The sequence below is a fragment of the Watersipora subatra genome, chromosome 1, assembly GCF_963576615.1.
Source record: "Watersipora subatra chromosome 1, tzWatSuba1.1, whole genome shotgun sequence".
NCBI classification, from domain to species: Eukaryota; Metazoa; Bryozoa; class Gymnolaemata; order Cheilostomatida; family Watersiporidae; genus Watersipora; species Watersipora subatra.
Window position 1 is genome coordinate 18,852,272 of NC_088708.1, and position 14,734 is coordinate 18,867,005.

Here is a 14,734-nt window from a genome sequence, read left to right on the forward strand (position 1 = left end):
CTTATTATACTCATACTAGCATTATATACTTATTATACTCATACTAGTATTATATACTTATTATACTCATACTAGCATTATATACTTATTATACTCATACTAGTATTATATACTTATTATACACATATTAGCATTATATACTTATTATACTCATACTAGTATTATATACTTATTATACTCATACTAGCATTATATACTTATTATACTCATACTAGTATTATATACTTATTATACACATACTAGTATTATATACTTATTATACTCATACTAGTATTATATACTTATTATACTCATACTAGTATTATATACTTATTATACTCATACTAGTATTATATACTTATTATACTCATACTAGTATTATATACTTATTATATTCATACTAGTATTATATACTTATTATACTCATACTAGCATTATATACTTATTATACTCATACTAGTATTATATACTTATTATACACATACTAGCATTATATACTTATTATACTCATACTAGTATTATATACTTATTATACTCATACTAGCATTATATACTTATTATACTCATACTAGTATTATATACTTATTATACACATACTAGTATTATATACTTATTATACTCATACTAGTATTATATACTTATTATACTCATACTAGTATTATATACTTATTATACTCATACTAGTATTATATACTTATTATACTCATACTAGTATTATATACTTATTATACTCATACTAGTATTATATACTTATTATACTCATACTAGTATTATATACTTATTATACACATACTAGTATTATATACTTATTATACACATACTAGTATTATATACTTATTATACTCATACTAGTATTATATACTTATTATACTCATACTAGTATTATATACTTATTATACACATACTAGTATTATATACTTATTATATTCATACTAGTATTATATACTTATTATACTCATACTAGTATTATATACTTATTATACTCATACTAGTATTATATACTTATTATACTCATACTAGTATTATATACTTATTATACTCATACTAGTATTATATACTTATTATACACATACTAGTATTATATACTTATTATACTCATACTAGTATTATATACTTATTATACTCATACTAGTATTATATACTTATTATACACATACTAGTATTATATACTTATTATACACATACTAGTATTATATACTTATTATACTCATACTAGTATTATATACTTATTATACACATACTAGTATTATATACTTATTATACTCATACTAGTATTATATACTTATTATACTCATACTAGTATTATATACTTATTATACTCATACTAGTATTATATACTTATTATACTCATATTAGTATTATATACTTATTATACACATACTAGTATTATATACTTATTATACTCGTACTAGTATTATATACTTATTATACTCATACTAGTATTATATACTTATTATACACATACTAGTATTATATACTTATTATACTCATACTAGTATTATATACTTATTATACTCATACTAGTATTATATACTTATTATACACATACTAGTATTATATACTTATTATACACATACTAGTATTATATACTTATTATACTCATACTAGTATTATATACTTATTATACACATACTAGTATTATATACTTATTATACTCATACTAGTATTATATACTTATTATACTCATACTAGTATTATATACTTATTATACACATACTAGTATTATATACTTATTATACACATACTAGTATTATATACTTATTATACTCATACTAGTATTATATACTTATTATACACATACTAGTATTATATACTTATTATACTCATACTAGCATTATATACTTATTATACTCATACTAGTATTATATACTTATTATACTCATACTAGTATTATATACTTATTATACTCATTAGTATTATATACTTATTATACACATACTAGTATTATATACTTATTATACTCATACTAGTATTATATACTTATTATACTCATACTAGTATTATATACTTATTATACACATACTAGTATTATATACTTATTATACTCATACTAGCATTATATACTTATTATACTCATACTAGTATTATATACTTATTATACTCATACTAGTATTATATACTTATTATACACATACTAGTATTATATACTTATTATACTCATACTAGTATTATATACTTATTATACTCATACTAGTATTATATACTTATTATACACATACTAGTATTATATACTTATTATACACATACTAGTATTATATACTTATTATACTCATACTAGTATTATATACTTATTATACACATACTAGTATTATATACTTATTATACTCATACTAGTATTATATACTTATTATACTCTCACTAGTATTATATACTTATTATACTCATACTAGTATTATATACTTATTATACACATACTAGTATTATATACTTATTATACTCATACTAGTATTATATACTTATTATACTCATACTAGTATTATATACTTATTATACTCTCACTAGTATTATATACTTATTATACTCATACTAGTATTATATACTTATTATACTCATACTAGTATTATATACTTATTATACACATACTAGTATTATATACTTATTATACTCATACTAGTATTATATACTTATTATACTCATACTAGTATTATATACTTATTATACTCTCACTAGTATTATATACTTATTATACTCATACTAGTATTATATACTTATTATATTCATACTAGTATTATATACTTATTATACTCATACTAGCATTATATACTTATTATACTCATACTAGTATTATATACTTATTATACACATACTAGTATTATATACTTATTATACTCATACTAGTATTATATACTTATTATACACATATTAGCATTATATACTTATTATACTCATACTAGTATTATATACTTATTATACTCATACTAGCATTATATACTTATTATACTCATACTAGTATTATATACTTATTATACACATACTAGTATTATATACTTATTATACTCATACTAGTATTATATACTTATTATATTCATACTAGTATTATATACTTATTATACTCATACTAGCATTATATACTTATTATACTCATACTAGTATTATATACTTATTATACACATACTAGTATTATATATTTATTATACTCATACTAGTATTATATACTTATTATACACATATTAGCATTATATACTTATTATACTCATACTAGTATTATATACTTATTATACTCATACTAGCATTATATACTTATTATACTCATACTAGTATTATATACTTATTATATTCATACTAGTATTATATACTTATTATACTCATACTAGCATTATATACTTATTATACTCATACTAGTATTATATACTTATTATACACATACTAGTATTATATACTTATTATATTCATACTAGTATTATATACTTATTATACTCATACTAGTATTATATACTTATTATACTCATACTAGTATTATATACTTATTATACACATACTAGTATTATATACTTATTATACTCATACTGGTATTATATACTTATTATACTCATACTAGCATTATATACGTATTATACTCATACTAGTATTATATACTTATTATATTCATACTAGTATTATATACTTATTATACTCATACTAGCATTATATACTTATTATACTCATACTAGTATTATATACTTATTATACACATACTAGCATTATATACTTATTATACTCATACTAGTATTATATACTTATTATACACATACTAGTATTATATACTTATTATACACATATTAGCATTATATACTTATTATACTCATACTAGTATTATATACTTATTATACTCATACTAGCATTATATACTTATTATACTCATACTAGTATTATATACTTATTATACACATACTAGTATTATATACTTATTATACTCATACTAGTATTATATACTTATTATACTCATACTAGCATTATATACTTATTATACTCATACTAGTATTATATACTTATTATACTCATACTAGCATTATATACTTATTATACTCATATTAGTATTATATACTTATTATACACATATTAGCATTATATACTTATTATACTCATACTAGTATTATATACTTATTATACTCATACTAGCATTATATACTTATTATACTCATACTAGTATTATATACTTATTATACACATACTAGTATTATATACTTATTATACTCATACTAGTATTATATACTTATTATACTCATACTAGTATTATATACTTATTATACTCATACTAGTATTATATACTTATTATACACATATTAGCATTATATACTTATTATACTCATACTAGTATTATATACTTATTATACACATACTAGTATTATATACTTATTATACTCATACTAGTATTATATACTTATTATACTCATACTAGTATTATATACTTATTATACTCATACTAGCATTATATACTTATTATACTCATACTAGTATTATATACTTATTATACACATACTAGTATTATATACTTATTATACTCATACTAGTATTATATACTTATTATACTCATACTAGTATTATATACTTATTATACTCATAGTGGTATTATATACTTATTATACTCATACTAGTATTATATACTTATTATACTCATAGTAGTATTATATACTTATTATACTCATACTAGTATTATATACTTATTATACACATATTAGCATTATATACTTATTATACTCATACTAGCATTATATACTTATTATACTCATACTAGTATTATATACTTATTATACACATACTAGTATTATATACTTATTATACTCATACTAGTATTATATACTTATTATACTCATACTAGTATTATATACTTATTATACTCATAGTAGTATTATATACTTATTATACTCATACTAGTATTATATACTTATTATACTCACAGTAGTATTATATACTTATTATACTCATACTAGTATTATATACTTATTATACTCATACTAGTATTATATACTTATTATACACATATTAGTATTATATATTTATTATACTCATACTAGTATTATATACTTATTATACTCATACTAGTATTATATACTTATTATACTCATACTAGTATTATATACTTATTATACTCATAGTAGTATTATATACTTATTATACTCATACTAGCATTATATACTTATTATACTCATACTAGTATTATATACTTATTATACTCATACTAGTATTATATACTTATTATATTCATACTAGTATTATATACTTATTATACTCATACTAGTATTATATTCTTATTATACTCATACTAGTATTATATACTTATTATATTCATACTAGTATTATATACTTATTATACTCATAGTAGTATTATATATTTATTATACTCATACTAGTATTATATACTTATTATACTCATACTAGTATTATATACTTATTATACTCATACTAGTATTATATACTTATTATACTCATAGTAGTATTATATACTTATTATACTCATACTAGCATTATATACTTATTATACTCATACTAGTATTATATACTTATTATACACATACTAGTATTATATACTTATTATACTCATACTAGTATTATATACTTATTATACTCATACTAGTATTATATACTTATTATACTCATAGTAGTATTATATACTTATTATACTCATACTAGTATTATATACTTATTATATTCATACTAGTATTATATACTTATTATACTCATAGTAGTATTATATACTTATTATATTCATACTAGTATTATATACTTATTATACTCATAGTAGTATTATATACTTATTATACTCATACTAGTATTATATACTTATTATACACATATTAGCATTATATACTTATTATACTCATACTAGCATTATATACTTATTATACTCATACTAGTATTATATACTTATTATACACATACTAGTATTATATACTTATTATACTCATACTGGTATTATATACTTATTATACTCATACTAGTATTATATACTTATTATACTCATACTAGTATTATATACTTATTATACACATATTAGCATTATATACTTATTATACTCATACTAGCATTATATACTTATTATACTCATACTAGTATTATATACTTATTATACACATACTAGTATTATATACTTATTATACTCATACTGGTATTATATACTTATTATACTCATACTAGTATTATATACTTATTATACTCATACTAGTATTATATACTTATTATACTCATAGTAGTATTATATACTTATTATACTCATACTAGCATTATATACTTATTATACTCATACTAGTATTATATACTTATTATACACATACTAGTATTATATACTTATTATATTCATACTAGTATTATATACTTATTATACTCATACTAGTATTATATACTTATTATACTCATACTAGTATTATATACTTATTATATTCATACTAGTATTATATACTTATTATACTCATAGTAGTATTATATACTTATTATACTCATACTAGTATTATATACTTATTATACACATATTAGCATTATATACTTATTATACTCATACTAGCATTATATACTTATTATACTCATACTAGTATTATATACTTATTATACACATACTAGTATTATATACTTATTATACTCATACTGGTATTATATACTTATTATACTCATACTAGTATTATATACTTATTATACTCATACTAGTATTATATACTTATTATACACATATTAGCATTATATACTTATTATACTCATACTAGCATTATATACTTATTATACTCATACTAGTATTATATACTTATTATACACATACTAGTATTATATTATTATTATACTCATACTGGTATTATATACTTATTATACTCATACTAGTATTATATACTTATTATACTCATACTAGTATTATATACTTATTATACTCATAGTAGTATTATATACTTATTATACTCATACTAGCATTATATACTTATTATACTCATACTAGTATTATATACTTATTATACACATACTAGTATTATATACTTATTATATTCATACTAGCATTATATACTTATTATACTCATACTAGTATTATATACTTATTATACTCATACTAGTATTATATACTTATTATACACATACTAGTATTATATACTTATTATACTCATACTAGTATTATATACTTATTATACTCATACTAGTATTATATACTTATTATACTCATACTAGTATTATATACTTATTATACTCATAGTAGTATTATATACTTATTATACTCATACTAGCATTATATACTTATTATACTTATACTAGTATTATATACTTATTATACACATACTAGTATTATATACTTATTATATTCATACTAGTATTATATACTTATTATACACATACTAGCATTATATACTTATTATACTCATACTAGTATTATATACTTATTATACTCATACTAGTATTATATACTTATTATATTCATACTAGTATTATATACTTATTATACTCATAGTAGTATTATATACTTATTATACTCATACTAGTATTATATACTTATTATATTCATACTAGTATTATATACTTATTATACTCATACTAGTATTATATACTTATTATACTCATACTAGTATTATATACTTATTATATTCATACTAGTATTATATACTTATTATACTCATAGTAGTATTATATACTTATTATACTCATACTAGCATTATATACTTATTATACACATATTAGCATTATATACTTATTATACTCATACTAGTATTATATACTTATTATACACATACTAGTATTATATACTTATTATACACATACTAGTATTATATACTTATTATACACATACTAGTATTATATACTTATTATACTCATAGTAGTATTATATACTTATTATACTCATACTAGCATTATATACTTATTATACTCATACTAGTATTATATACTTATTATACACATATTAGTATTATATACTTATTATACTCACAGTAGTATTATATACTTATTATACTCATACTAGTATTATATACTTATTATACTCATACTAGTATTATATACTTATTATACTCATACTAGTATTATATACTTATTATACTCATACTAGTATTATATACTTATTATACTCATACTAGTATTATATACTTATTATACTCATACTAGTATTATATACTTATTATACTCATACTAGTATTATATACTTATTATACTCATAGTAGTATTATATACTTATTATACTCATACTAGTATTATATACTTATTATACTCACAGTAGTATTATACACTTATTATACTCATACTAGTATTATATACTTATTATACTCATACTAGTATTATATACTTATTATACTCATACTAGTATTATATACTTATTATACTCATACTAGTATTATATACTTATTATACTCATAGTAGTATTATATACTTATTATACTCATAGTAGTATTATATACTTATTATACTCATACTAGTATTATATACTTATTATACTCATACTAGTATTATATACTTATTATACTCATACTAGTATTATATACTTATTATACTCATACTAGTATTATATACTTATTATACTCATACTAGTATTATATACTTATTATACTCATACTAGTATTATATACTTATTATACTCATAGTAGTATTATATACTTATTATACTCATACTAGTATTATATACTTATTATACTCACAGTAGTATTATATACTTATTATACTCATACTAGTATTATATACTTATTATACTCATACTAGTATTATATACTTATTATACTCATACTAGTATTATATACTTATTATACTCATACTAGTATTATATACTTATTATACTCATACTAGTATTATATACTTATTATACTCATACTAGTATTATATACTTATTATACTCACAGTAGTATTATATACTTATTATACTCATACTAGTATTATATACTTATTATACTCATACTAGTATTATATACTTATTATACTCATACTAGTATTATATACTTATTATACTCATACTAGTATTATATACTTATTATACTCACAGTAGTATTATATACTTATTATACTCATACTAGTATTATATACTTATTATACTCATACTAGTATTATATACTTATTATACTCATACTAGTATTATATACTTATTATACTCATACTAGTATTATATACTTATTATACTCATACTAGTATTATATACTTATTATACTCATACTAGTATTATATACTTATTATACTCATACTAGTATTATATACTTATTATACTCATAGTAGTATTATATACTTATTATACTCATACTAGTATTATATACTTATTATACTCATACTAGTATTATATACTTATTATACTCATACTAGTATTATATACTTATTATACTCATACTAGTATTATATACTTATTATACTCATACTAGTATTATATACTTATTATACACATACTAGTATTATATACTTATTATACTCATACTAGTATTATATACTTATTATACTCATACTAGTATTATATACTTATTATACTCATACTAGTATTATATACTTATTATACTCATACTAGTATTATATACTTATTATACTCATACTAGTATTATATACTTATTATACTCATACTAGTATTATATACTTATTATACACATACTAGTATTATATACTTATTATACTCATACTAGTATTATATACTTATTATACTCATACTAGTATTATATACTTATTATACTCATACTAGTATTATATACTTATTATACTCACAGTAGTATTATATACTTATTATACTCATACTAGTATTATATACTTATTATACTCATACTAGTATTATATACTTATTATACTCATACTAGTATTATATACTTATTATACTCATACTAGTATTATATACTTATTATACTCATAGTAGTATTATATACTTATTATACTCATAGTAGTATTATATACTTATTATACTCATACTAGTATTATATACTTATTATACTCACAGTAGTATTATATACTTATTATACTCATACTAGTATTATATACTTATTATACTCATACTAGTATTATATACTTATTATACTCATACTAGTATTATATACTTATTATACTCATACTAGTATTATATACTTATTATACTCATACTAGTATTATATACTTATTATACTCATAGTAGTATTATATACTTATTATACTCATACTAGTATTATATACTTAATATATTCATACTAGTATTATATACTTATTATACTCATACTAGTATTATATACTTATTATACTCATACTAGTATTATATACTTATTATACTCATACTAGTATTATATACTTATTATACTCATAGTAGTATTATATACTTATTATACTCATACTAGTATTATATACTTATTATACTCACAGTAGTATTATATACTTATTATACTCATACTAGTATTATATACTTATTATACTCATACTAGTATTATATACTTATTATACTCATACTAGTATTATATACTTATTATACTCATACTAGTATTATATACTTATTATACTCATACTGGTATTATATACTTATTATACACATATTAGTATTATATATTTATTATACTCATACTAGTATTATATACTTATTATACTCATACTAGCATTATATACTTATTATACACATATTAGTATTATATATTTATTATACTCATACTAGTATTATATACTTATTATACTCATACTAGTATTATATACTTATTATACTCATACTAGTATTATATACTTATTATACTCTCACTAGTGTTATATCCATTTTTAACAGCTTTAGCCAAGCGTTGCATCGAAGTTGATTCTGCGATGGCACGTTGTCGTGAGTGGCCATGTTCTTTGCACCCTGAGGAGGCTGGCCAGAATAAACAATATTATTGCGAATACGAAGTGACAGAGATAACAGCTCAATTGTTTGTAAGTTAAGTTTATTGTACTTTTCAGTTCACGTTGCTGTGCTGCATTAGTTTTTAGCAAAGTGCCTAGTTGGGTTTCCAATATTGCGCTCTATCACTGTAAAACATTTTAGTGGTCATTAGTGTCTCACCCTTTTTAATTACAATCCAGTGATTGCTTCTTCAGGATCTTTATTTTACATTTTATTACAGGTGCTTTATCGTGACTTACTCGATATACCACCCATTTGTATCACGCAGTCTACAAAAGAAAAAGTATGCGAGGCTTGTTGTCTTCGAAAAGCAGGTTTGCATTACCAAGCCGTTATAGGCAGGTCCCTTGCCCGCTTTAGTACTTTGTGTTACAGTTTCATTTGTACTCAAGCTACAAACACATACAACTGTATCATTGAATACAGACAAATATGAAATTCAGCATTTCTTGTGAAAATTGCTACCTCCATAATAACTAGTAAAAAGACTTGCTAGCAGTCAGTAAACGCAGGTTCATTTTATTCTCACTGTGTTTAAAGATAATAGGTCATTGATAGGTCAGTTTGAGTACAGTGCATCCCGGGTTATGGTGACCCTGGTTTACGATTGTTTTGCCTTTCAATGTGGAACATGGTGGTCTTGCACCCTCTCATTACGGCATTTTTTTCGCTTTATGACATGAACAAAAATGTCTCTCAAACTTCAATATTTGAGTTTGGTGTATTGATTTCATCACAATCATGAAGTTCCTAATATGCTATTCGCCGAAATCTCATCCACAACGCCTGGAAGATAAATGAAACTGCCAAAGTTTAAAGGAAACTCGCGTGTCCCTTCACTGCCGTATGCAAGAACTAAACCACTTGAGTACACAGGCAATAGATATATAATTGTCAAATATATAATGGTATAAACAATAAACCAGCAGTAAACAGCACCATGTGATACATCTGGGTGCTCTTCTTTCCCTACTCATCAGCTTTCCATATCCCGTAAAACCTTCATTTGAGCGCAATGGTGCACTATTTTTCGACTCTTCTCTTAGAGTTGTAGTTTATTGGAGACGACGTTCAAATAAAAGGGTAGGTTGTATTCTTCAAATACCCTGTCAGAGTGCTGAGAAGCTAAATTTAACCCTTTCAAAGGCAAATCGAATGTTGTCTTTATTTTTGTACTCTCCTTCAGGCAGTGTGATCATAGTAGCTGTAGTTACTGTAGGTAACTATAGCTACTAAGGTTAATATAATATTCTGTTACTAATTTTTAATATGTGCAGTACATATATAAAGTTTTTAAGCTTTTTCTCAGGAAGTGTTTGCATTACATAATTACTATGGGTTCTATACCCCTATGTACGACATCTTTGCTTTACATTGCCAACACTGGAACGATATAATGTCATATGGCGAGGCCCACTGTGAATGCCCAATAGCATTAACAACATCTCCAACCAACAGAACGTTAGAGAGACTAAAGTAGTAAAGTAGCAGTAAGGTACTTAAAAGAATCCAAAAACAGGTTTTCCTTTGACTTGTGCAAAGCAGATTTACGTTACGAGTATATCTAGAATGTTCTAATACATTGTAAAGTTACTGTACAGACGAGACCTAGAAAATAGTTACAGTTTGCTTTTAGGCTGCACACGTTGATTTTATAGAATATTTTATGCCAGTCGTAATGTCATTTCAGGGTTCATTTGTATATTTATGTGTGCAGATGGCCAATGTATGGCATAAATGAATATATATATACATGTAAAGCTGCTGCTTTAGGTTTAAAAATAAGCCCTCTTAAAACCATACTTAATGTATTTCTAACACTTTGACCTTTTCAATTTTTGCCAAAGTTCATTGTATTTTGGTCGCTGGCAGAATTTTTTTAATGCCAACACCATTGTCCTTCAACATATGTACATGTTGATATAGGCAGCCCCATATGGGGAATTCCCTTATACTAATAGATTTCACAAGCATTGACGCCTTGTCTTACTCTTACGATCACCTTAAAACTGTTTTGGACATAATGTATAATTAGTGCTAGTATTGGTTTTGTAATTTTAAGTAATTTAGTAGACGTTTGATATAAAACAAATTGTATAAATTATATAAAAATAAATTACGATGACGCCTGTAAAATTGATCTTTTAACAATAACACAATAGATTGGCTTTAATATCAATTATGTTATAAAAAATCCAAAGTTGTTGCGTTGTTTTTTACAAAACATATACATGTATTTGTGTTTTGTAAAGGTTGGTTTTTCTTTCAGTTATGCATCATGTGCAAACTAGGAAAAGGCATTCATGGACCTCAGATACAGATCATTGATAATGATTGAATAGCTTCCTATTCATTGTCATGAATTTTTACCTATGTCATGTGATATACCATGTGCTTACTAACAGTTAAAATACCTCTTACGAGTTACTGGAAGGGAGCTGTTCGTAGAAGACGTGAATGTGAGAACATTCCTGATATGTGCTCAAGTAGATTCTGCCACACGTCGTACTGCGCCAGTTGCTACAAAAATGGGGAGAGACTGTTTTGTCCCTACCACAGTGCTCCTGCAAGTCCAATTCTCGGTATGAAAGTTTTTTTTAGTATGTGATTCAATGTAGTAGGTTCTATGTTCTGATGCCTTGAGTTATTTTTTATCAATATATTTTTTGTTGTGAGAATGTAGTTCATTTAAGAGGTTATCAGATCCGTTCTGCGGTTTTATGATCAACAAGTCAGTTTGACAAAGCCTGGTGTTGATAACATTTTTAAACACTACATTCAAAATTTGCTTGTATACTCTCCAAATAAAAAAACAATATTCTTGGATAGTCTGTTATTCTGTTGCAACTGTATGAGTGTGAATACACAGAAACGATTATATAGCATGAGAGATTCGGGTTGCTGTGTAATTATTATTAATAGTTGTCAGCTACGCGGAGCACTCTCAATGAACCTTTCTTTTTCAGGCCCAAATACTTACGCATTGATTTTGTATGGAAAACAATTCTACAAAGGGAATGGAACTGATGCGTGTGAGAAAAATGCTTATTTGATGTTGCACTGCTTGATGCACCACGAGGTGCGGGGAATACCGTAAGTTTCTCTTGAATTTTTTTTTATTTGTTCAATCATGATGGTGCTTGATTTAAATCATATACCAACTATATTTGAAGGACAGCTACACATTATGTGTACACCTGTGATATGTAATAATGATTATGTTTGCAGCTGTAGTATGTAATAATGATATAGTATTATATGTACAGTTGTGGTATGTAATAATGATATAGTATTATGTGTACTGCTGCAGTAAGTAATAATGATATAGTATTATGTGTACAGCTGTGGTATGTAATAATGATATAGTATTATGTGTACAGTTGTGGTATGTAATAATGATATAGTATTATGTGTACAGCTGTGGTATGTAATAATGCTATAGTATTATATGTACAGTTGTGGTATGTAATAATGATATAGTATTATGTGTACAGCTGTAGTATGTAATAATGATATAGTATTATGTATACAGCTGTGGTATGTAATAATGCTATAGTATTATATGTACAGTTGTGGTATGTAATAATGATATAGTATTATGTGTACAGCTGTAGTATGTAATAATGATATAGTATTATGTGTACAGCTGTGGTATGTAATAATGATATAGTATTATGTGTACTGCTGCAGTAAGTAATAATGATATAGTATTATGTGTACAGCTGTGGTATGTAATAATGATATAGTATTATGTGTACAGTTGTGATATGTAATAATTATATAGTATTATGTATACAGCTGTAGTATGTAATAATGATATAGTATTATGTGTACAGCTGTGGTATGTAATAATGATATAATATTATGTGTACTGCTGTAGTAAGTAATAATGATATAGTATTATGTGTACAGCTGTAGTATGTAATAATGATATAGTATTATGTGTACAGCTGTGGTATGTAATAATGCTATAGTATTATATGTACAGTTGTGGTATGTAATAATGATATAGTATTATGTGTACAG

General features: G+C 22.6%; 1 protein-coding gene across 4 annotated transcripts in view; it reads left to right on the forward strand.

Annotated features, from left to right (window-relative positions):
• The window catches only part of LOC137401467 (uncharacterized), a 123,966-nt gene that overhangs the window by 62,805 nt on the left and 46,427 nt on the right, over positions 1–14,734 (forward strand). For all 4 annotated transcript variants that reach the window (XM_068087825.1, XM_068087835.1, XM_068087843.1 and 1 more), the window contains 4 exons: positions 10,595–10,737; positions 10,929–11,022; positions 13,114–13,290; positions 13,675–13,801. In XM_068087825.1, coding sequence (XP_067943926.1) covers positions 10,595–10,737; positions 10,929–11,022; positions 13,114–13,290; positions 13,675–13,801 — 541 coding nt within the window. The remainder of the gene's footprint in view (positions 1–10,594; positions 10,738–10,928; positions 11,023–13,113; positions 13,291–13,674; positions 13,802–14,734) is intronic.